We start from the raw sequence: 27,135 nt of genomic DNA, 5'->3' as shown, positions 1-27,135 counted from the left end.
AATCCTAGAGCAACCGTGAATGGGGATGCCAAAGGAGATGTGGCTCGACATTTCTGGCACCACGGTGCAATGTGTTCTGTTTGCTGGCCGCGGGTGCTTTTTACGCTTTTGAACCGCTTAATAATAATACAAAAAAAAGGGGAAAAACACACACACACACACACGCACACTCGCACACACACAGCAACAACAAGAAGAACAACAAAACGAGACCGTGTTATTCAGTTCACGACCTTGCGACCGCTTCCAATGATGTGCTGGGGTAATCTTGGCGTTTAGGCGTGAGTGTCTGCAAATTTGTGTCGATGTCGATGTCGATGTCGATGCCATGCCCCCGGGCTAGTCTTATGCAATGGACTTTGAAATGTGCCCGCATATGTAGCGACTTAATTACTTCCTTTCAAAATGCAGCACAGCCAACACACAAACACGCATGCACATGCATACGTATGTATATATATATGTGCATCTTTATAGACTGTCAGCTGTATGCCAACTTTATAGTGTAGCGTGTGTAGCCTGTTTGGGTTAGTGAAGCGCACTCACTTAGCATTTTTGCGCTTGCCAAGCTCCGCCACCCACTTGGTGGGACAAAAATTGCTTGATTCGCAAAATAATAGTTACATGTGCTATGCACACACTTGTCTACCCACACACACACACACACACACACACACAGACAGACAGACAGACAGGAATGAGTGCTTTGACGGCTTAAACTGCACCAGGGCGCATCCCACAATGGCTCTGCTCGAAACTGAGTTTGGCTTTTGGCATTCGTTTGCCCGGGAGTTTGACTGCAAGCAATGCGTTAATTGAATCTGAATGTAAGCTCTGAGCGTCGCTGTTCGCCGAGATGAAGCGATATGTCTCGCCTGGCAGGCCAGGCAATCAACTTGAGCACACAGTATTGCCTGTAGTTGAGCCGTGATGCCGTGCGGTCCCTCGGCTCGGACCACTTGACCGCGTCTGACAGCAGCTATGCAGCTGACTTGTGGCTGTTGTGGCTCTAAGTGCCCCAGTGTGCAGTGGTAGTGGTGGTGGTGGTGGTGGTGGTGGATTGAGTGATTGAACGGCTGAACAGGCAATGCACTGAATACGACATTAGGTCAATTACTTACCTAGCTAATATACGCTGCATAATCATTGGCACTGGCACGTGTCGCGCCTGTGGAAGAGCCCAGCAATGGTGTCCTACCAGCCAAGCAACAAGCTATCCATCAAAGTCGAGCTCGCTGTCCGCTAGTTGAAAGTCGCCTATTGATGATGCGCTCGTCGCTGTTGCACGCTCGCCGTCTAAATCCCAACAAGGCGGCTGAGACAAGCCTAAGTCGGCTCTGGCTTTGCACACGGACGGCCAATGGGTCTGGCATGCGCAAAGCATCCATCAAACCCAACACTTTGCTTGCAACATGCAACGCGACCCGTGGCCAATACCTGCCACTGCTGCCACTGCTGCCACTGCTGCAGGGATCCCCTCGCAGAGCGCCCTCCCCAACAGCCACGCACCGTGCGACAATTGCCAGAGCATTATTTATTTATAAGCGCATTGCCACTTATTGCTTAGCCAAGTTAGCAGGTGATTGTGCAATTATACTACATGGCCTTTGAATCTTTTCTCTTGAAATATTCATATGCTGTCGAGCGCTCAAAATAAATGCAATTATGGATTCACTTTATTCAATTTAATACATATTTAAATTCTTTTTTAAAATATCAAATTGCGACTTATTCAAAACGAAAAAAACAAAAACAAAATGAAACCGCCAATTCGCTTTGGCGCTCACATTGCGCGCCTTATCGATAGGCGTTACTGCACAACTATCGATATTTAACAGCTGAAATTCAAATAACGGTAAATGCATATATCGAAAATGGCGATCAGCGTGCTTAGACTGTACTTGCTTGAAATTTCAATAAATTAAAAATGGAATTTGTTTCTGATTTTCAATTAAGATTAAGCAAATTATGTGAGAATGCTATTCTCGAGAGTCTAATATTCGTAGTTATTTATTAGACATTTGAGGGGTCGCTTCGTTTGTTGCATGCTCTCAAATCACATCCACGCTTGTCGTGGCACATCGGACGACACTGTGAAGTCATTTATTATTCTACTAATATCATAATATCATCAGTCGAAAGCATTATGCTTCGATTAGCTTTTAGTCACATCGAGTGATTCCTGATTTTTTACCTCTCAATATAATCGATTTCATTTTATATGCTAATATCTGTTACGCTTCAATTCCATCCGCTTCACTATAGACCAAAGGCATTTACTTATCTACTTCCTTGTAAAGCCAAATGCCACTCCAAAGTTGGTTACACTTACGATAACCTCTAGGTTACCTACCCAAATACCCATTTCGCTGTATATTAAAAGTCTTTGTTGTGCTATGCATATAAATACTTGTCAATTTATTCAATAAAATTCTGCACATGATCTACTGAAGGACTTGACTCAGCATCATCATCACATTACTTAACAGATATGGAGAGGGACGATGTGTGGAAAAGGCTGTCGTAGGAGCGTTTCGTTGCACGACTTCAATAGAAATGCAATTTCGTCATAGATAAACGACGTTCGAATCAATTCTTTAGACAGATATCATATATCTCTGTTTCTCTCTCAATGTTCTCTTGGCAGCTCTGCAGCGCTGAAATAGACCAACACAATTTCGACCCAAAAAAAAAAAATGTTCGAATTCATTCCCCGAATTGAAAGAGAATCACAAACCAATTCCACATCGAGAACAATTGAAAACTATTTGGGAAAGTTGTAGCAAATAATGCATTCTATTCTTATTCTTATCACATCAAAGTCAAAATGCTCAACCAAATTATAGACGAATTGCATTTTTTGTTTGTTTTTTGTTTTTGTGTTGCTCTTGGGTTTTTTTTTTTTTTTTTTGAGGTGCAGCTGCCGAAGCTCGTGCTTAGAGATAGATTTTAGCCCAGCATCAACTGCGAAATGGGATTAGCTTAGCGATAGTATCTGAAAGTAGAACAAAATATGGCATTAGCATAGCCAGATTGTGAAAGTCGTGCAATTGCAGTTAACTACGGATAGCCCTGTGTCTGAGCTCAACCCTGAACTGAAGCCAAATCATAGCTCGTCGTTTAGCCCGTTGATAATAATTTACTGTCTGGCGCGGCAGGTGGAAGCCAAGCTAATAGCCAATCCATGCGGCGATCGCTACAAATTTCAGCTAATTTCAATCTGAACTCTGCCTTGATGCCAATTGTATAGCTTCTTATTTATATACACAAAAATATATATATGTAAATATATAAATCTGTTTATTTGTTGTTTATGTGTTGTTTCATCGCACCAGACAGTGAAATTATAGTTAATGCATTAAAATATCTATAGTTATACATATAAAAAGTAGTTGGTTTTTGAAGTGTTTGTATATAATCGAGTGTAAAGATACGCACACACACACACACACACACACATGCACATACACACGCATGTGAAAATACATGTATAAAATGCATTTTATATGTCAGATTTTAATTGTATCTTTACATAATATACATTATTAGCTTAACATATGTGTGCATGTGTGTGTGTGCGTGTGTGTGTGCGTGTGTGTGTGTGTGTGTGGCTTATATTACCACAACTTGGCATAGATATGAACATGCATGTTAATAATAACCCTTGAATTCGGAGACCATCTTCAATCATCTCTTTGGCAGTTGCATGTGAAAATATCAAACATAGATGTGTAAGTGTGTGTGTGTGTGTAGAATGGAAAGTTATTAAGCTAATATATATAAATATTGATATGGCAGCAAGTTGCTTTAGCAGTGAGAACAAACCATAGACATAGAACGAATGTTAGTTGGGGTTAGTTAGCTTGTAAAAGAGAATTGAGAATTAGCGAAAATTAAATGTGAATTCTAACTAAACGAACTGCCTTAAAAATTATGCGTATGTACTAGAACGTGTACATGTGTATGTATGTATGTGTGCCTTAATGAATGCACACACATGTATATGTGTGTGTGTGTGTGTGTGTGAGTGTGTGAGTGTGGGTGAGTGTGTACAGCAGCATATTGAAATTGTTGCCGCATATTTGCCTTAGTGAGAACATAAAAACATATACATATATTAAATTTTGATGTTTTTTTTTTGTTTTTTTTTTCGCTTTCATATTTTATTTTGTAATAAATTTTAATTGGTTTTTGAATGTTTTGTGGCTGTTTCTTTTTGGTTTCTCTCTTGTGTTGTATTACGCTTAGTTGTTAGTTTTTTTTTTATTATTATTTTTTTTTTTCTCTTTGTTTTTTTTTTTTATTACGTTTGACTTAAATTACTTTAGACCACATTATGGACCATTTTTGCATCCAATTGGCAACTTACAGCTAGATTATTATTATTTAATTCTCCTCAGCCTCATACATATGAACGCACGTATGTATCTATGTACATATAATTCATAAATCTTTATCTTAATTGTTGTAAGCGCCATACATTTCAGTTTTTTTTTTTTCTTTTCTTTTCTTTGCTTTGCTTTGTGGTATTTCATTTTCAATTATGTTTTTTTTTTTTTTTTTTTGTTATTTTTTATACCCTGAACCCATTGAAAATGGGAAATCAGGGTATAATGGTTTTGTTAAAATGTATGTAACAGGCAGAAGGAGGCGTGGCAGACCCCACAAAGTATATATATTCTTGATCAGGGCGACGAGCTGAGTTGATTTAGCCCTGTCCGTCTGTCTGTCCGTCCGTCCGTCCGTCCGTCCGTCCGTCCGTCCGTCCGTCCGTCCGTCCGTCCGTCTGTCCGTATGTTTGAACGCGTCGATTTCAGAAGATACAAGAGCTAGAGACTTCAACTTTTTTTTAAAATGTCCGTATATATCACGCGGATATCGAGTTTATCACTAAAAAACGATAACTCATTCCGATACTTTTTTATCGATAAAAAACCTTATCGAAGATCAGTTTAAAAATTATATCTCCTACATCTTTCAAGCTACAGTGTCCAAATTTAAAATGTATATTAAGACGCATGTCATACAATTTCGGTTTTTGTTAAAATTTACCCCCCACCCCAAAATCCACCCCCTCACCCTAATCTTTGTAAAAGTCGTATATCAAATACTAGAGACTTGTGCTTCGGTATACACATACATTTAAACAATATAAATACGTTCTGAAAGTTTCATTACGATCGTACGTCTAGAAATTAAATTATTCAACAAATAAGTTCTCCTAATATTGCCAACACTGCAGCGCAACCCAAGCGCAATCGCCTGTATATGTGAGTGTGTGTATATGCGTGTGTTTGTTTGTATGCGTGTGTGTGTGCGTGTATTTGTATGTATGCGTGTGTGTGTGTGTGCGTGTGTGTTTGCTAATTATTTTTGAAATATCAGTTGCTTGTAGGGTTCAGGGGATCTCGTAGTCGAGCAGTCTCGACTAGAGCTTTCTTACTTGTTTTTTTTTAATTTTAATATTTGTTTATTATTTTAAGGTTTATTAACAGTTAACAGTTCTTTAGAAATGGTTTCAAAAAGTTTATTATAATGAACATCGTTTACTCGTCGCCTCCAATATTTGTTGCTTTTCTAATATTCCTTGACAAACATACGGTGTGAGGTCTGTACTGAGTGTGTGTGTGTGTGTGTGTGTGTGTGTTTCTGCAGTGTCTGTGTCTGTGTGCCAAACTTCTGATGCGCCTTTATTGCTTTCCATCAAATCTTTCAATATATATGTGAGTGTGTATATATGTGTGTGTGTGTGTGTGTGTATATGAACTAGTTCGCAAATCGTTAGTGTGTACACATATAAATACATATGTATTTCAATATGAATCGCAACATTTGATGGATTGGAAATGCTCAATTCCATTTGAACAATATACTAACATATACATACACATGCACATGCACACACACATATATACGTATATATATACACATGCATACATATATTTGCGCATATGTATATTTATATTAGCACATTGATTTTGTACTGCTTGAAAAATCATATAATCATAAAATTGAATTGTATTTGATCTTGCTAGTGAATAATATAATGCATGCTCTGATAATTTCTATTATAATAATGTATGTCCACATCTTATGAATTGAATATATCTAATTTCATTTGATTTTTGTTTTCATTTATTTTCGACCATCGGTTCCCTGGAAAGCGGTAGAAAGAAATGTCTGATCTTGCGCGTATACCCGAGTGAAATGAGAGCGAAACACTTGAGGATCAGCAAATCGAGATCTAATAGTACATGTATACATATATGCATTAGCAACAGATTTAAATTCGTTTCAGATTTCTCATCAGCTTCATTTTGGTTTTGGTTTTCATATTCAGTTTTTCTTCTAGCATTAGGAATCCGGATCAGAAGTTCGGGCATTAACTGAGGGCCGTCAACAGCAGCAATTTTTTTTTGGTTTAAGCACATATTGTTGATACATATATATACATACATATATATATATATATATATATATAGTGTGTGTGTGTGTGTATATATATATATGCGATATGTGAGATTTTTATTATGAATTATTTTATTTTTGATTTTAGTTTTTGGACTAAGTATGCATATAAGTATATTTCATATGAGCTTGCTGTAGCTGTGTGTGTGTGTGTGTGTGTGTGTGTGCGGATGTGCATGTGTGTGTGTATATGTGGAGCATTCATTGGCCTATAAATTCATAAGGTTTTTGCATTTCATTAAAGATATTATAATTATTGCTGCGCTCACGTTTTTGTTGCTGTTTTTTTTTTTTGTTTGTTGTTTGTTTATTGTTTAAGTTTGATTTCTAGATAACAATTAATTATTAATATTTTGTTTTTATTTCATTTTTGTTTGGGTTTTCATTTGCATGTGATTTTTTTTCTCCTGTGTACCGTTTTCTTTTTTTTCTTGTATTTTTTTTTATATTTTTTGGTTTTTCTTTCTTTGCTTATTTGTAAGTGTCTAATTCATTTATTCAAATATTTAGCCTATTTACTTAATTATTCTAGCGCCTCTGTCTCTGCGCTGCTGCATGTGTATATTTATGTATATCAATAACAATACCATTTTGTTGTGTAGTGAATCTAGCTTAGATAATATCATATTTGTCAGCCGGCTACGACTGCGCTTGTCACAATAAAAACCAATCAATATCATTTCGAAATTTACTTAGTATTACTCATAATCCATATACTATATGTGTATATATGTTAGTATATCGTTTCACACACACAATCGTGTGCATGCCTAGACGCATGCACACGGATTTGTACGCTTCGCTTGAATCAATTTGAGTCACATGCTGTCTTATGTCTTAACACTTATAATTAAAATACAAATTTCTCATTTTCATTATTCATTTTCACTAATTTCTTTGTTTTTTTTTTTTTATTATTTCATTAAGTTTGCTTTACGAAATACTAAATTCCCGAAGGTATTGATTCTCATCATTTTTACATGGAACACACACAGCAGTAAGTAGAGCGTATCCGTGTGTGTGCGTGTGTGTGTGTGTTTTAAGTGTATTTGTGTGCAGTATGTATTCGTATAGTTAGGAGTACTTATCATATGTGTGAATGCTTATAAGTTGTCATCATTTCGAATACTGTTTATGGAAATAAATGAGACTAGATGAGTTTTTGGTTTTACTCTTAATAATTTTTGTATTTTAATGAATTTTTTCATGCATTTGTTTGCCGATCAGCCATTTCCCATTTGCCATTTCTGTGATTTTTGTTGGTTTTCTTAATGCATTGGCCGTGCGAACAATGCATACATACATACATATACATACACATATACATATGTGATATATGCATAACTAACTAGCTTATCTCACTGAACATGCATTCAGGTTGGGTATTTGCTAAGAGGGCGGAAGGGGGATCGCTGTGAGGGGAAAGGTTAACAGTAAACACACACAAAAATCAGCATGGGAATGATACGGAGAGTTCTTGAAGCCATATTACATCCACATAGTGTAAGAATGCTGCCCGCTGTCCGCTGTCCGCTTTTAGGCATCAGTTTGAGGGAAAGACCTGATGCCGCTTCATCGTCATCCAAGAAAGCTCAGCCAAAGTCAGAGTGGACGATGGCCACTGAGAAGACCATCGAAGGCACTTTCCTTATCACCGTTGAGAAAGTCGCTAATATCAATGGCATCCAATGTTTTTCTAGATCAAAATTGCAAAACAATCGATTGGGGAAATAGGGCGCCTGGCTCAGTCTCGCCCAATTGTGGCAGAAAAAAAAAAACAAAAACAAAAAAAACATTGTGGGCGTATCCTAGTAAGTAAATCTGGATTGTGTTGAGATGAACACGATTTTGCCTTTGCTGAAAGCGACTTGGCCATTGAGTCTGATGAACGATTGAAATGCATGGCGCCCCACATGGGTCTTGAGAGAACATCGAGCTCTTCTTATGATAAATCCTAGCCCAGCCAGTTATAGATAAAGGTATATAAATCGACTTATATGTAATATCTTTGATTAGACAACAAATAATATGTAAATGTTGCCTTTAGTTGGATGCAGTTCAGGGGAAATTGTTTTCCTTTGCTTGTTTTGCATTTTTTGTATATTTTGTATTCATTTTAATATTTGTATTTCCTTTGCGACTTTAATCTACTTATAATTGACACGAAGAAACAATTATGCGGATGTTGGAAGGGACAATTCGACCGAAAACATGTCGAGTGCATATTTTCCATATTAGATTGGCTCATACAAATATATAAAACGTACATATGTGTGTGTACATTATACATACATACATACATATATGTATATATAAATATTTCTGAAAATGTGCATAGCAATATACATACACACATACATATAGATACATATACAATTATTTGCTCGGGTCGCCCTTAAAAGTATCTCTCTCTCTCTGTCTGTGTGTGTGTGTGTGTGTCGTTTCTTATTGGATTCTTGATTATACTCAATTGGATCAACAACTAGCTAGCTATGTATGCATTTACATATGCTAACATGTCTCTCAGCTTCTCATATGCTAAGATCTAAGAACATACAGACATACATCAATATTGAATTCGTACAACATTCATTCATCAAGTAAATGTACTAACTAATGAAACTTTGTTCCATCTCTCTCGCTCTCGCTCTCGCTCTCTGTCTCTCTGACTGAAGCAGCACTTGGCTATGGTGCATGCATGCACTTATCCATACAATAGAAACATACATACATACATACATACATACACATACACATATTAACATACATACATACATTCATTTATCCTAATGCTTATGATATAATGAACATGAGAGTCTGTGAGCTAATTAATGCGTTCTCATTCGAACTAATCATAACTGTAGTCATCAATGGGCTAGCTAGTGTACATACCAAGTGTTAGTTAACGCCAAATACTATATATATGTATATATAGAGAAAGAGATGTATGTATGTATGATGATTTAGTAATTTTGGTATACTTGGAATGCATATTAATTTATATAAATCGAAAATTTGGTCGGCTGCAAAACTGTGAGCTGAGTGAGTGAATGAGTTACTTAATTAGCTTCCTAAATAGATCTATAATTGTTATTGTTACAGACGTGTCTTAAAGTATGCGCATCTCTGTGTGTGTGTGTGTGTGTGTGAGTGTCTTAACCGCCTTAGCCTTATCATAATAAAACGCATTATGCCTATTATAATGGGTAACCGTTAAGTTATTCAATGTGAATGTGGCGGCACTGTGCCTCAAAATCTATCAGTCGTTATCAAATTTGCCCATATCTAGGGTAACTTTTTTTTGGGTTTTTATTTTTTCTTCTTTTCTTGTTTGTTTGCATGCCGCATGAGGCGAGTGCACAAGAGTATATAATTCTTCATAATATTGTTTTGCATACATGCATACAAACATATATGTATGTATGTATATATCTGTGTATATATCAATCTGCAGCATCAGCAATTCTTACGGCAGATACGGGGTCTTGCACATACATACATACATATGTAAATATGATTCGCCTATGTACAATGTTTATCATTTCGTTCCCTCATCTTCTGGTTGGCAATATTAACGATATATAGAGATCGAACTAAGTATTAACTATAATTTAGTATATTTATATATATATATATGTATATGCATGTATATTATTTTTGTTATCTATATGCATATAGTTCTACGACAAAAAAAAACTGTATTTCTAGAACAGGAAATAAATTCTCCTTTATTATAGCACACATTACACAGATTTGTCTTTTAAAGTTTCATAATACTCGTTATGTTTCGTATATCCGCTGGCTAAGCTATTGTTTGTAATATCATTATTGTTATTATTATTATTATTATTATTATTATTGTTGTTAATAATAATACGGGGGCCTGTTGGGTATGTTAAGCCTAGAAAGTGCTTTCAAAACGTCTATTATAGTTATATCCAGCTCCAACAAACGTCCGTATGTATGCATGCGTGTGCATGCGTGCGATGCATGTCTCTCGGTATTTACAATTATCATTACATTCATTCAATTTATATTAGTTCCTGTTCAGGCGTCGCCGGCACGTCTGAGGTACTTATGTATGTACATACTGCTATGTAATTATGTTAAGTATAAAAATTCTTAAAGTCTACATTCACATTTAAATCAAATGCGTGCACACACGCCTCTCTCTCGCTCTCGCCCTCTCTCTCTATTTCTCTTTTTCTCCTGTTTCTCTCAGTGTATGTATGTTTGCATGCATGAAGTTCATCATATGTATGTATGATTTTTGTCCGTATGTACATATGTATGTATGTGTGTATGTATGCATGCATGTGTGTATGTATGCATGCATGTGTGTGTGTGTGTGAGTGCAACGGCATTTAATCAATGAATTTGCTTGCGTTTACATTTTTTAGTTTTCCTCTCTTTTTTTTTCTTCAATTTAATCCCATTTAGTCTATAACTAGCTGTGTGTGTGTGTGTGTGTTTGTTTTTATGCATTGTAAGTACTTACTCGTATGTATGTATGCATGTATGTATGAATGTATATTATTAGATATGAGTATGTATGCTAATTGTATTATTTTCAACTTTTTGCTTTCATTTTTTTTTTCCATCTTGTTTTGTTTTCATATTCATTTGTTTTCCATTTCTCTTTTTGGGTTTTCTTTTCTCTTGTCTTTTCTTTTTTGTAAATCTATTTAATGTATGCTGAAGTCCTAATAAAGTCTGCTCTGAACGGTTGCCTGCCATCTAGATATTGGCCAGAAAACGGAATCGCCTTACGAGTCGAAGCTAGAGATGTTTGAACTGTCAATGCTTATATTCCGGGTAGCAGCCATTCTCGATTATTTGTCCGGATTGACTGTTGTTGCTGCTGCTGGTATCGACTGATTGTTGTTGATGCTGATGCGGCTGCAGCTGCAGCGGCTGCTGCTGCTGCTGCTGCGGCTGCTGATGATGATGCTGATATTGCTGATGCTGATGCTGATGCAATTGCAGTTGATGGAGCTGCAATTGCTGTTGACTGATGGCCGCCGTGTCGCCCGATTGCGACTGCAACGTGCGGCGTGTAGCTGGTTGGATAACACTTCCACTGCTTTCCGTCTCCGTTGAGGGTGGCGAGGGGTAATAGTCCCTCTGACTTACATTTATACCATTTGGGACGACTGCCATACCCATTATAGAGCTGCTGTTGGCTGCCGCCGCCGCCGCCGCCGCCGCTGCTGCCGCTGCGGAGGATTGATGATCGCCGTGGTGCTGGTGCGGATGCTGATGCTGGTGCATAACGTTGTTCGTTGTAGCTCCCGACATGGGCGCGACGCCGCTGGATTGTTGGGAATCCGACATTGTGCCGGATTGCGGCTGGTCCAATACCACGACGGATACCACATCCTCACTCGCCCACCGGGCTAACTGTTGTTGAGCTTGAATAAAGTCATCACTAGAAAATAATAATCGTAACAGGAACAACGGTACATGGTAAGAACACAAGGGGGGCACATCAGGACACAGGACCAAAAGGCTGGGTGGACTGGTGCAGGCACATACACCTTCCTCTCTCTCTCTCTCTCTCACACAGGACTGCTGACACGGAGACACGCTCAAAGCTGATCGAGTGGCTCTCAGCCACGGCTAGCCAGGCACTCGCATCAGTATCATTCAAATTTAGCATCGCAAGACAGCATCGATATGACGGAAATCGTTGTTTGCTCAAATGCATGATCGTATGTGATAGATAAGGAACACATGCACACAATATCAAGCCGGGAGCAGGGGTCGAGGTAGAGATTAACTAAGCCCTACTGTACGTCCATAAGTTCTATACTATCATAAGGTCGATATAAAAGTCCTCAGGTCCTTAAATAGAGCGATTACTGTAGAAGCCAAACAACAGATATATGAGAAATAGCATAAGCTGCTGTTGGGAGTCGTTTTTATTTTCGATATAAAATGAGGGAAAGTCACTTCATAAAAGCCTAAGGCCTAAAGTCCTTATATAGAGAGATCACTTAGAGGCAAGCAACAGCGAGATGGAGTTGAAAAACTTATTGAAAATTGAATTCATGCAGCAAGAAATAAGTTATTAAATATGAGCTAGCGGGCTACATAATACTTTTTCCATGTATCCTACGCAGACTTGAACGCAATTTATCATAAAGATCAGAGAGATGATCAATCTTAGACAGAGCTCAAGCATAGCACGAGGTAGTTCAGTAAAGACTTCAAATCTTTTGATCTTGAGATCTTAGCTAAGCAATTGCTTGTCATATTGGTAATAGTTAGAACAGAGGGATATTCAACCAATGCATTAAGAAAACAATGAGCTAAGGAGCAGCGGCTCGTCTCCAGATTTCGTGAGCTCACAAGCTATAAAGCATTCAATAGATCTAACAAGGGATCGTGGATGTTAAGGCAATGGGCGGCTGAGACTGACTGCGATGGACTATTGCGAGTTGCGAATGGGAGGCGATTGGGTGCGACAGTGACTGAGGTGGAGAGGCAGAGACTTACCTTTCGCTTTCGGGCGTCTCCTGTGGATCGAGTCGCGTGTCGAGGGCGCCGCGTTCATGATGATCGGCGCTCTCATAGATGCCCTCGTCATCCTGGTGCAGGTGCGTGTGCGACGAGTGGTGCGATGAATGGGGTCCGTGTGTGGCATGTCCATGGGCGTGCGAATGGTGTGTATGGTGTCCGAATGCGTGCGGAGAGTGCGACTGATGCGTTGTATGGCGGCCAGTGGGCGCCTGTGTGCGGTAGCGTCCGCCGTAGGCAAAGCGCGAGTCCTCGTCCGAGCGGGGCCGACAACGGCTGCTGTAAGACGGGTGGATTGTAGCGGTTTTCTGAGATTGAGCTGCTTGCTGATTCGAGCTGGCGAGATCAAAAAGCAGAGAGCAATCAAAGAGTCTTTAGCATAATTGAGCAAAGGAAACCAAAAAGAAAATGAAACGTAAAACGGGATGGGATTGGGATGACGAGACCGAGACCGAGTTCAAGACAGACAAAAAAAAAAAAAAAAAAAAATACTAAATAATATACCGAAAACCATTTGATCACAAGTCAGAGGAGAGCAAACCCTATTTCGTATCTGACTATATATAGAGAGAAGGGTCCATGGACGTATTGGAAAGCCTTTATCATTGAAAGGGAAGCAAGTTTTCATTTTTTTTTTTTATTTTTTTTATATTGATATATGGGCGTGGCAACGCTTGTGAAACCAACCTTTATCACACAAGATATTCCAGTCTGAAGCCTGCAAGAAATGCGAATAGAAAGTTGCGTTGGCTAAAGTTCAGTTTGTAAATATCAGCAGCCCGATAGCGGACAGCGAACATGCTCATCTTTTTGTTAATTGTATGTGTGTGTCGTGTCTGTTGTGTGTTGTGTGTATGTTAAATGCGCTTGTTCCAGTTAGCACTAGGCTGGCAAAAATGTCTGCAAATGTTGTGAAGAATGTTAAAGCCATATATGTTGATTAAACGCTAGAACGCCATTAATAAGTGTGTGAAGCAATTGCCGCTACTTTCGATCAGGTTATATAGAGTTTGTATATTAAGTACTTATGCACAACTTGGGTGATACGATAAAACGAGTACAAATAATACTTATTGCGGTTATAAGACAAGCATTTCGGTACTGTTCTATTTAAGTACATACGGTTTCATTATTATTATTTTTTTTTTATTTCAATCGCAATGCACACAGCTGTTGAGTACATTCCATAAATTATTAGAATACCAGCAAAACCTACTCTAAGTCAAACAAGGTACGAGTAAGGTTAGGCGAATGTGTGTATCTGTGTGTGTGTGTGTGTGTGTGGGTGTGGGTGTATCTGTATTAGATGCAAATTAAATGTAACTCCTATAAGCATTTATCGGATTTGTCGGACTCGGCGGTAATTGTTTGGCTCGGGATTTGTTGGGTATTTGGGTTGGCATTAAATAAAAATAGAAATCGAAATCGAAATCGAAATTGTAATCGTAAACGTTATCGGTATCGAAATCAAGTAATCGAATTCGAAACTAACCCTTGCGAGGACTCACTACAAGCAGCGGAACTATCTAATCTATAGTGGCGATCGGCCTCGGTTTCCGACATGCGTATATCCTCGGAGCCACTGGGACTCATGTGACGGGACGAGTGATGCTCCAGCTGCCTGATTAGATCCTCCAGATTGCGTATACGCAGCGGCCCAGTCGACGGAGCGTCGTCCTCGTCCGTTGGCTGCTGCTGCAGAGACATTCCAGATGGCTGATGTAGCTGATGCTGCGATCGATGGTGGTGCATGAGCGCACCACCATGCCCGATTGCACTTCCCAAGCCCGCAGCGCTGCCAACACCGCCAACACCACCACTCACACCTCGTACACCGCTCATGTCGGGGCCCAGCGTCAGGCCACCGAGCCCGGAGCCGCTGCCATCCAACAAAATGGCATGCGCTGCGGCGCTGTCGCATATATTCTCGCGCGAGCTCGACTTGGAGCCGCTGGCCCGCTTGTACGTCTCCGCCGTGTAGCCCAGCTGGGCGTTGCTGCAGTCCTGTAGGGTTTTGCGCAACATCTCCTCACTCAGGCTGCCACTGCCGACGGGCGTATTGCCAGTGCCGGTGCCGCGATGCGAGGCCGCATTGCGCAGCGCCTCCAAAATATCCTCGTGATAGCCGTTGAGCGACTTCAAAGTACGCTCCACCTCTGAGGCAGCCGCACCACCAATCGTTGAGGCCTGTGTGCCGTCCTGTGTGATCAGCTCTAGATTGTCCGACTGGCTGTCATCGCACCACTTGTCTTTCAGCTGCTCGCCGTGCACAAGTCCATAGCCGTGCTTCTTCAGTATGCCCTTCTCTGTGGCGTCCAATCGTATTCACACGTTGTACATGCAAAAGAACATACAAATGTTGGTAGAGTCAGACAGCAGAGAGTGCACAGAGCTCGTCGAAAACAGTAGTGGAAGTAGTAGTAGTAGAAATAGTAGTAGAAGTGGTAGTGTACGTAGTAGTAGTAGAAGTGGTATTAGATGTAGTAGTAGAAGTAGAAATGGTAGTAGAATTGGTAATGTAAGTAGTAGTGGAGGTTGTAGTTGAAGTAGTAGTATAAGTGGTAGTAGAAATAGTCGCAGTAGAAAAAGTAGTAGAAATAGTCGTAGTGGTAAAAGTAGTAGCAAATGTAGTAATTGTAGTTAAAGTAGTAGTAGATGCAGTAGTAGTATATGTAGTAGTAGTAATTAAAGTAGTAGTAGATGTAGTATCAGAAGTAGTAGTAGGTGCAGTAGTAGTATATGTAGTAGTAGTAATTAAAGTAGTAGTAGATGTAGTAACAGAAGTAGTAGTAGATGTAGTAACAGAAGTAGTAAGAAATTAGTAGCAGTAGTAGTAGTAAATTAGAGAGCGTAGTAGTATCAGTTTACAAAGTAGTAGTAGAAGATGAAGCAAAAAATGATGAAATGGTATTAGAAACAGTAGTAGAAGCCCTCGCAGAAATAGTATTAAAATTATTAGAAAGTAGTAGTAAAAGTAATAGAAGTGGGCACAGAAATAGTAGTATAAGTCGGCTCAGAAGTAGTAATATACTTATGTAAGTAGTAGTATAGGTATTAGTTATAGTAGTAGAAATTTGAGTATAAAAGTTTTGTAATCTGTCCAATAGGTAGCAGTAGTATTATTCGTTTTATTGATAGTAGTAAAAGTAGTATGAGTAGTTCTCAGTAAGAGGTAGTCGTAGTATAAATTGCAATAGTAGTAGTCATAGACGGATTAGTAATCACAGTAGTAGTAATGGTAATTTTAGGTTTTGCTAGTGTATTAATAGTAGCAGAAATTGTAGTGTTCGCAGTTGTAGCAGTAGAAGTAGTAGAGAGAATACAGATTACCACAAAATTAATCACTTATTTACAATAATTTCTTCAAATGTTTAATCCTACTTAACCTAGAGAAATAGCATAATAATATTCTTATTTTTTTGCTGATTATACATAGCAGATCGAGTTCCATCAGATTTATAATCTATAGAATGTACATTATGATAAAAATATTTGTAGAAAAAAATCACTTAAGACTTTAATCGCGATATATTGATCGAAAATCGATTATTTTTGTATGACGGATCGGTTATTTTATATCGTCTAAATACTATCAATTTCACATAAGAAATTGGAATCACTTCCAATGCCAACTTAAGCTATTTTTAGATCAAAGATGATTGAGAATATTTTTAGAGTATAGATGCTTTGAAATATGAAATTGTATATAAGTATAACTTTAATACAAAATATACGTATCGAAGTTTTTACTTTTAATTAGAATTCTAGTAGAACCAAGCAAAATTTTAATACTTATACATATCTAAAGCTAAGTTAATAATGCCTTACAAATATAAATATTATTTTTGGCCTGTATTCGAAAACACTTGACGACAACCTTGGAGTGCTGTAAAATTGTATTATTTAACTGTTAGGCTAAGTCAAAGAAGCTTTTAAAGAGAACGAACAAATTATTCTAATATTTTGTAATGCAGCAAAAGTTATTGAGCAACTTTGTGTATATTCGAAATCATAAATAGTTATACGAACAGATATGTGTGTGTATTGTGGGTGTTGTGTATACAACTAGGTTTACAATAGGTATGGGGCAGCTCCCTCAGACTTCAGCGGCCTAGCGAAGCCGAGGAGACTGACCTTTAACTGTTAAATCGTATTAAGTAAATAGTATTGTATATATAGGGTAACTATCGCTTAAGACTACAAATGAATTTAAGAACGTTGAACATGGTATTGTATTGCAGTTGTAGCAGCTGCAGATAGTAACAGGAAACGGCATAGGCACTGAGTTATATAAGTTAAGTTTAATAATATGTATATATTTATATATACTAGATAAGAACGTCAATTACTTTTGGTATACCTATGCATAGCAATATGATACGTATACGATATTTGGCTGAGAACTGTGTGAGATGATAGCCGCTAGTGAATGAATATATAAATATATACACATACACATATATGCATATATTTATATGTATGTATTATGTATAGGGAATGTTTTTATTAACCTGCATGTGATTGATCGTCCTCACCACCCGTTGTATAGCGACGTCCATGTAGGTTCTTGTCCCTGCATGAAATTGAAGAAAAAACAACAAACGGAAAGCAAATAGAGAAAAATGCATAAAAGACGTAAGCGTAACGAGGCGTGTTAAGTAGAACTGGATGGCTGGGTGGCTGGGTGGCTGGATGGCTGGGTGGCTGGATGGTTGGGTGATTGGGTAATTGGGGGTGGCTGGAGTGATGGGGCGGCATTGGTTATAGATTGAAAGATGGAATTGCTCACCTGAATCCGGCCTGATTGGCATACACCAATTTGCTGGAGCCATCCAAGGATACCTCCTCGACGGAATGATGGTTGGGCGCCGTTGCCGCACCGCCGTAGCCCTTGGGTATGGGTTTTTTCGAGAAAGGCGGATCGTACTTAAGGGTGGTTGTCTTGCGTCTATGTTGATGTTGATATCGACGTCAGAGTTGTTTGGTTGTTTTTCGTTATTGTTGTTGTTTATTTTATATGTATGATTTATATATATGTATGCATATACACATATATATATATATACCAAGTTATATATATATATATGGGGACATATACACGCACATATACATATATATATATTTATAGATTTAAGTTATGGGATTTATAATATACACACAGGACACATACATATATACGTATGTGTATATACATATATATGTACATATGTTTTAGGCGTTGAATGGTGCGTATGATTTTTGGATTTATAATTTGTTATGAAATTATTTGTATTGGATTATATACAAAATCAGTTGGAAACGTATTTTGGCATGGTCGATGGATTTAGTCGTAAGTTGGTTGATTGATTGATTGATTGATTGATTGATTGGTTGGTTGATTGGTTGGTTGATTGGTTGGTCGTTTGGTTGGTTGGTTGGTTGATTGAGATGCAGTGCGTATACGCAATGTGTATGAGGCGAAGCATTTGCCAACATACACACACCCACACGGACAAGCAAACACACATACACATACACACACGTACATGCATTGGGTCACACACACGCGCATACATTCAGAGACACACACACACACACACACGCACGCATACACATTCACGCCATTTTGAAGGATGTGGGTGTGTGTACACATGGCACACGTCATTTAGTTGTTTGTTTTGAATTTTGATTTTGTATTTTGATTTTGATTTTGATTTTGATTTCGATTTTTGATTTGATTTGATTTTTATTTTGATTGATTTTGTATATATATAAATAAAATTTTTATTTTTTTTGGTTGGTTTCGGTTTATTTTTGTTGATGTTGTTGTTGTTATTGTTGTAGTTGTTGTTGTTGTTGTTGTTGGGAAACGAAAGGTTATGATGAGATACTTGATTAATAATATGCTCGTAATAGAATTGTTGTAATTTTTTTCGTTTTTGTATTGTTTTTTTTTTTTTTTTTTTGTGGTGAAAAGTAAAATCAAGTGCCACACATAAAGAATTTTGTTATGCAAATATATACACAAAACACAAATGAAAATACATGCATACCCATGTGCTCACGAGATTTACATATGTACATACAGTTTTTTCATAGACATTCACTTTTCTTTTCGGCTGGCAGTACGACAAATATTTGCGATGGGTATGCATGTATTTTTGCAAAATACATTGAATGTGCCTCAAGGTAATAAGGAACAAACAGAACAAACGGAAGACACAAACAAACAAACTAAACCAAACACAAGACACAAAAGCATAATGTATGTACACAGAATGTAAATGCAGTAACAATAATGACATTCTCGAATGAAAAATGTTATGCCAGAACTTTGCAGAGAACAACGAAATTGTTGGGGGAAAATTTTGTATTTATTTTGTTTGTTTTGTACATTTTTTGTTTTTGTTTTCTTTTTTGTTTTTTTTGGTTTTGGATTAGCACATTATCAATGAAAAATTGTTGTCAAAAATACGTCAACGACATAACACGAAACACAAAAATTTGCAAAGGATTTCACGTTTAGCAAAATGGAATGTGGACATTTATGAATGCAAGGAAGTCGAACAATAGTAATATGTAGAATTTGAGCACGGACAGGTGGACAGGTGGACGGGCGGTGGGTTAACTGGTTTTTTGGGTAAACAATGCATCTGAACGTCGGACGCTTACATGGATACATACGGACGCAAGCATACCTACAGACATTCATTAAATCATCTTCATCAACAGGCACACACACACACACACAAGCTCACACATACATACAGTCATTCACGCAGACATTATATTTATTGTAATCTGTATATATATATGTAGCAATAAACACAATGAATGTGAACTAAATGGAATAAATCACATTTGAAATACACGTTGACGGGCTTGAAAATGGTTTTTCAGTTGGCCCTAGTTAAATGAACAGAAATTCAGCAAGAGAAAGACACAGATAGAGTGAGTGAGAGAGTGAGAGAGAGAGAGAGAGGAAGCGAGCGCAAGAGAGATGGACAAACATAGATAAATAGTGAAAGAAAGAGCGACAAGCATGGATGAGACATAAGTACTTACAAACGGTAAATAACATAATGAAAGCTGAAGGTCGAATGGCATTGGGTACATGTATGTATTTATATATATTTATATAGGTGTGTTTATTTACATGTTTATGTGTTGGCATTTACATACGTAGGTGTGTGTGTGTGTGTGTGTGTGTCTATGTATGCATATCTCAAATTAATAGCACTCAAATATTGATATAATCTCAAATATTACTTAAGGCCATTTCTGCAATTTTAAATATTTTCCATTGCATACTTTTAGGCATGAATTTAAATTTCTTACTTATTTAAAGCTTTCCATAAATATTGGATGGCTATATTAACTTATTCGCTATGCATATATGCACACACACACACACGCACAGTTAGGAAAAACAGCCTTGTGTGAAAAGCTGATGGGTTTTCCATATGCATGTGAGTATGTGAGTGTGGGCGTGTGTGTGTGTGTGTGATAACTTGAATACCAGAATTGAAAATCGGATAAGAGGAATGGGGTAAATGGGTCTGTATATGACATGTATTGTGAATATGTGTGTGTGTGTGTGTGTGTGTGAGTGTTTGTAAGTATTTGGTTAATATCGAAGATCGATGCACTTACGATACTACACAAAGAAATCACACAGACCCACCCAAATACAAATACACAACGCTCTCGTTCCCTATGTGTGTGGGTGTGCGTGTGTATATGTATTATATGCGAGTATCGAGCATGCTTTCTGTGCGTATATTGTATTCAGTTTAGTAGTACATTTGCAATTAGCTCGTGATGGCAGCTCTTAGGAAACATCGCTGGCTCTCTCAGCAGAAAGCACCACCATAACTCAAAGTCAGTTTCGTCTATGTTGGGCCCTATGCACACACAAATAGTTTGACAGCTCCAATTTCGGCCAATCGGAGGCGTGGCAAGTGCACTCGCGCAAATGCCCTCCCCCAAACCTATCATACATTATTATAATATCGACTGTATGCATGCAAATGCATACGCCTTCGGTTAACAAATTTGGCTTTGGGCTGCAAGTGAGCGGGGAGCTTGGTTTTGCTTAGGCTCTGCTCTCTATATCGATGTGTTTAGGTATGGGTGTCTGTGTGTGTGCGTTTATGATTGTGGTGAGACTGTAACTAAGTATTAATCATAATGATGTGGAATACCTAAGGTGTAAGTACTTTGGCATATGCATTAGTTATATAGTATTTCGATAGGGGTTTGTAGTTGTTTGTTGTTGTTGATATTGTTGTTTGGTTTATTTATTTTTATTTTTTTTTTTTTTTTTGGTTTTTAAATAGATTTTTGGGTATTACTAAACTGAACAAAAGTAGTAATGAAAATAGTCAACAAGATCAGCGACGCTCTGACCACAATATCCATTTCGTGTAGTGGCCATGTTCAAATCTTTTGATTTCTCTCAATCATTAACAATAATCAAAAAATTATTAATCGTTACTAATATTAGTTGGAAACGCAAAAGAAATCGTCTATGTATTGAAAATAATTAGTTGGGAAATAAAATATAAATATGCATATGTTATTATCATGTACTTTCGTGTACGACTACATTTAGCTCCCATTCAATTCATTTGATATCAGATAGGTATCTCTTTTTATCGTTTGCCTAAATTGGAGAGGTGGACGCGCATGCAGTTCGCTTAAGGTAACGTATGTGCTAAATTATTTATCGACGAGTTGAGCACACTATATATAGACATATATATAGAAAAATATATGTATATATATGTGTCTTCTTAATATCTATGCAGTCTAAATCATTTCTTGGGTTTTTCGGTGAGTCAAGTTGCAAGTCTTTTATATCATTTCATTGATGGTGTTCTCGCTTGTGTGTTACTTCAATTTGATAGAAGCCTGTTTTCGTGTGTAATTCGCACCTATTTGTTATTTAAAAAACTTGTACTTAATCGCCAAATGGTTGCCTTTCTATATTGTTCTCGTATTTCAGTTCACCGAAAAATAAGCAACAACTTTGTACAAATTTTGCTTTTGCTTTCAGCTCAGAAATTCTAGAACAACAAAAAAGTTCACTAGATATTGGGCAATCAAAATGTTTTTTAAACTCTTTTACAGGCCTGCCTAGATTTTTTTAAACTACTAACTTTTACCAATCTTTGCCTTTACAGCTAAGGGCTAAAACTCTCTATAGATAATAAAACTTTCAAAAAAAAAAAATATATCGAATTTATTTTGTTATCGATTGATTCCTATCACAAATTGTTTTGGACCATATTGAATCAGGATTGTTGTAACTAATTGTGGTTATTTGTGTATATTTGGTTTGCTTGAATTGTTTCAAAAATAACAATAAATATAGATATATTCGTAAATTGTGATTCAAAGGAAAAAAACTTAAGGAAAAATTAAAAGTTGTTGGACTATTTGATGTGAGGGCCAGTTGTGAGCTTTTGAATTGGATATCGATATCGGTTTCGATTTCGCTTTCGATTGATGAGGTGTGTATGTATGTACGTACGTATGTATGTCGCATGCATGCATATGTAACAATATACACACAAATGTGCGCACACATATGCCAAATTGAATGTACATCGAGAGCAGTTGGCATGCTGGAAATGAATATCGTTGCAAGTACATAGAGATCGGTACTATATACAGACATACATATACATATGTATGTACTCGCAGTCATATTCATGCAGCCCTACGATACGATAGGCATACATTCATATGTACATACACGACTGAATATTTATTGTCTAAGAATGGGGCTCGGCGGGGGGGCAGGAAAGTGTATGTACAAAAAACTATTTACAAGTGTGAGCTTTTCTTCGTTTGGGCGGGGAAAAACTGAACTAAAGACAATGAAGCCAACAAGCGATAAATTCGGAATATATATGCATATACATATATTAGTATATACCTACACTTGGCGCGTATGTATATGTGTGTGCGACTAGTTTACTATGCACACACATGTACAGCCCGATATATACCATATATATGTATATGCATGTGATTATGTACATTGATAAATGGATTCAAAGAAAACACACAAAATATTATCTGAGACTATGTTCAAATTTTACACATTGATGTACATATCGATGTATGTATGCAGTAGATACAGACAGTTGGGCATATATACATACATGCACACATACATACATATGTATGCATGTTGGAAATGTACTAATAAAACTACGACTCAACATTTTGGAGAGAGAGAGAAAAAGGATGAATAAAATTCAGAAACACAAAAATTAAACATATTAACAAAATATAGAGTATTTTTTTTTTTCGATTTTTGTTAGTGTTTCTTTTGCAGTTTTTTTTTTTTTTTTTTGTTTTTGTATTTTTTTTTTTCGTTTGTTTTGTATTTTTTAAAAAATATTTTTGTTGTTGTAATTTGTATTTGTATTTAGAGCTGGCTTTTTCATTACTTCTTTTCAACTAACCTCAGACACAGGGAGAAGTTTCTATGTACTACAACTGACCTGTAGCACAATGCCATCAAGGTGAATGTTATAAAAACGAACCCTACAACTGACATTAGAACACCGACTAGGAACACTGTATTTGAGCCGTGGTAGTTCTCTATACGAGATTATTTTGCCATTTGTTTCGATACAGATGTGTAGATGTGTATGTGTGTGTGTGTGTGTAGGTGGGTAAGTGTGTATAGATGTGTGTGCATTTGTGTTGTTAGTTTCGGGGTGCATTCAACATATGCACATATATATGTATATGAAGATATGGACAATATATTATGCATACGCCATGGTGTATTGGCAGAGTTTAGTTTATTTTTTTTTTTTTCGGAGAATATATATTTTTAAGTCATTTGATATACATATATATATATATATATATATATAAATATATATATATAGTTAAATTCGCATACGTTACGTTGTAAGATACCAGGTGTTTGTTGTTATTGTAGTTGTTGTTGTATTTATATACATATATATGTATATAGTTTATGTTGTTTTTCATTTTATTGATACACAAAACATACACACACACATACATATACATATATATATATATATACAAGGAGATTTTGTTATATATATATAAATGTGCATATATGTATGTATGTATATATATGCATATTGGTATTATTTTTGGTTGATGTTGTCGTCGATATCAGTTTTGCAGTTGGGGTGGTGGGTCGGCCGAAAGAAAATAAATAAACAAGCAAATAAATAACAGTTTGAACGTTTCCTTCTCATCTTCTATATGTGTGTTGGGTAATTTTTTATTTATATTTTGTTTTTCCATTTTTTTCAATTTTTGTTTTTTTTTGTTTTTTTCATCTAAATTATTGTGTGATTGCAGGTGTCACAAAAATATTGAAGCTCAGCACACAAGAAAACGCAATTCGGCAATGGAATTTGCCATACATACATATACATAGACATATACATATACATATGAATATTGATATACATATACATGTATGTATGTATATGCGTTTATTTATAGATTGTGTGCCGCTGTTGGTTGGCCCAACATGAATATATGTAAGTGAATGTATATATATTTTATTCTTTGATATGGCCACAAGAACGGATCGATTGATGCCGAAATCGAACGATTCTCACATTTGCGCCTCGAGTTCGAACTGCTTTTCATTTCATTTAAATTTTCATTTTGCATTTTATGAATTTTTGTTTGGTTTTATGTTTCTGCTGATATTTATATTTTCGGCAGCACCCAGGCTATGACAATGGTAATCCAAGCTATACAAATACACTATGATAGAGACGCCCTAGCAGATGCGCATATGTATATGTGACATATACTTGGACAATCTTGAGTGTGAGACATGTGAAAACAAAATTGCATACATACAGATAAACATATATATGTATGTAAATTTATTGATACCTCGTACTCAAGATTTGCGTTGGGTTAGTTAAATTATCAGAAATAGAAATAAATTCAATTAGAATCAAAATAAAACTCTTATGTATTCATTTGTGTACGAGTGTGGCTGTGTGTGTGTGTGTGTGTGAGAGAGAGTGTTAGCGTGTGAGGATTGGGAGATGGGTCGGCGGAGGATGCAAACTGGGCGTGTCTGTCTAGTTTGTAGTATGCGTGAATGCGTGATTGTTAATAGAAATGCATTTACAGATTAGTATGAATACGAGTGTATGTATGTATATGTTGTGTCTGGCTGTTGGTGTCCAGCATATGAATACATATAGGCTATATATATATATTTATATATATTGACAGAGAGAGACAGAGAAAGAGATAGAGTGTGTGTGTGTGTGAGATTTACTTAGTTACATACAGACAAACACGGCATTTGATATGAAGAACAACAATGTTAAAACGAAACCGAAAATTATTAACACACACACATACATATGTATTACTCGATAGCATGAAACAGCGCGCAGGTAGTAAGTATACGTACATCAAGTATTTAACAACATGAATACATACATACATACATACACATACGAATGTATGCTGCCCATACGCATACAGACAATGTATGTACATGGGAGATGTGGACGAGCACGCACAGCGATATGAAAAATACATGAAACGGACGAAACACAGTCAAAAAAAAAAAAATACAATCAAAATACAAACAAACAAAATGAAAAGTAAAATTCATATATTAAACTGAAAATATATGTATATTTTCATTATTGCCCACATACGCAGGCATCGTATGCAGCTATTGTATTGAAACAAATAAAAACGGGGCACACATACATACATACAGACATAACTAATTAATAAAGAAACCTCGTTGGTTTATGGCAGACTATGGGCTGGTATGTACACACATACATATATACATACGATACATACAAACATATGATGTTTGTGAAACATATTTAACAAACGAGCACATGCATACAAACACACAGACACAGAGACACACGCTCACACACACGCACACACACACAAATACACAAACAGACACACGTACACACACACACACACATACATCGATAAGCACATGCATACATACGCACATTTATAGTATGGCAATATATTGTTGCTGTGGGTCAGACAAGCAAGAGAAACTATTTACTACATAGCACATACATACATATGTATATACATATATGTTTTGTAGGTGGGCAACATCCGTAAGCTGAAGATAGCGTGCTCAGGTGAGCGATAGCAAGTGAGTGACAGAGACAGTGAGCGAGTGAGTGAAAGAAGGAGAGCAAAAGAGATCTGCCAAGTCTGACCCCTCAGCTGGAAGCATGCAACAACATTGAGCATCAATTAAGATGGGTTTTCTCACTTCAGATCAATGAGGCCTACGTCTGAATGTTGGATGCATAGCCCTCATTTTGTTGCCACACTTTTGAGTAAGTATTCTAAGCTCTTGCGTATTTCTGCATGTGCATGTGAGCGTCTGCATGTGTGCGTATGTGCGCATGTACGTATGGTGTGTGTTTGTGTGAGTGTGACAGTGCGTGTGTGCATGTGTGTGTGTTTGTGTGCGTGTATGTGAGCGCATGATCGGTGTAACCGATTGTTGAGACTTTGCTTGGTACTCTACCTGTAGCAAACGGCCAGTGTTGCAAAACTAATGAAGACACACTTGACGATAACTGTTAAAATGATGACCATGGTTAATGTGCTGATCCTATTTTGGTCAGAGGTGCCTGGAAATGGTGGTTGCAATTTATTGTTGTTGTTGTTGTTTTTTTCTTTCTTTTTTCGATTTTTTTGTTTTTTTTTTTTAAGTTTTTTTTTCCAAATTATTTGGGTTTGTATGTAAATGTGTGGCAATTGTTCTGAAATCTGAATACTATATAAAATCGAATCGTATCCAATCATTTCTCCAATAGTTTTCTTATAAATTATTTTCGTCCAATCGGTTTTAGAATTTAAAAAATAAATCGAATTACTTAGGAATTCTTTGAAATACATTATTAAATACATATTATAAAAAAAAAAGTTTGTTTCCCTCAAATTTGATCATGAATTTTATGTCTATAAATATTTAATGTTTTTGTAACTGTATTATAAATCTAACATATTAAATAAATACAAAAAATATATATATACATATTTATATATATAATCTTTTTCTAATATATGTATATCTAATATTTTCATAATATTTTGCCTAGTTAAAAAATAATAAAAAAAATATCAAAA

At 36.7% G+C, this 27,135-nt stretch overlaps 1 protein-coding gene across 13 annotated transcripts in view; it reads right to left on the bottom strand.

Annotated features, from left to right (window-relative positions):
• Positions 1-2,777: 2,777 nt before the first annotated feature.
• The window catches only part of mmd (disintegrin and metalloproteinase domain-containing protein mind-meld), a 49,289-nt gene continuing 24,931 nt past the window's right edge, over positions 2,778-27,135 (bottom strand). For 2 of the 13 annotated variants that reach the window (XM_018108023.3, XM_018108027.3), the window contains exons 19-24: positions 26,531-26,636; positions 17,777-17,935; positions 17,499-17,560; positions 14,480-15,293; positions 12,967-13,323; positions 5,440-11,896 (exon numbers count right to left, since the gene is read on the bottom strand). In XM_018108023.3, the coding sequence (XP_017963512.1) occupies positions 11,266-11,896; positions 12,967-13,323; positions 14,480-15,293; positions 17,499-17,560; positions 17,777-17,935; positions 26,531-26,636 (2,129 nt within the window). In that variant the 3' untranslated portion in view covers positions 5,440-11,265. Of the gene's footprint in view, positions 2,996-5,439; positions 11,897-12,966; positions 13,324-13,674; positions 13,706-14,479; positions 15,294-17,498; positions 17,561-17,776; positions 17,936-23,444; positions 23,584-26,530; positions 26,637-27,135 lie in introns of those variants that run through there. The other 11 variants (XM_018108022.3, XM_018108025.3, XM_018108024.3 and 8 more) reach the window with 8 other exon arrangements.

The sequence above is a fragment of the Drosophila navojoa genome, chromosome X, assembly GCF_054131105.1.
Source record: "Drosophila navojoa isolate 15081-1374.11 chromosome X, UAZ_NAV_1.0, whole genome shotgun sequence".
Lineage (NCBI taxonomy): Eukaryota > Metazoa > Arthropoda > Insecta > Diptera > Drosophilidae > Drosophila > Drosophila navojoa.
Note: the sequence above shows the minus strand (reverse complement) of the source record. Positions and strands in the feature narration are given on the sequence as shown.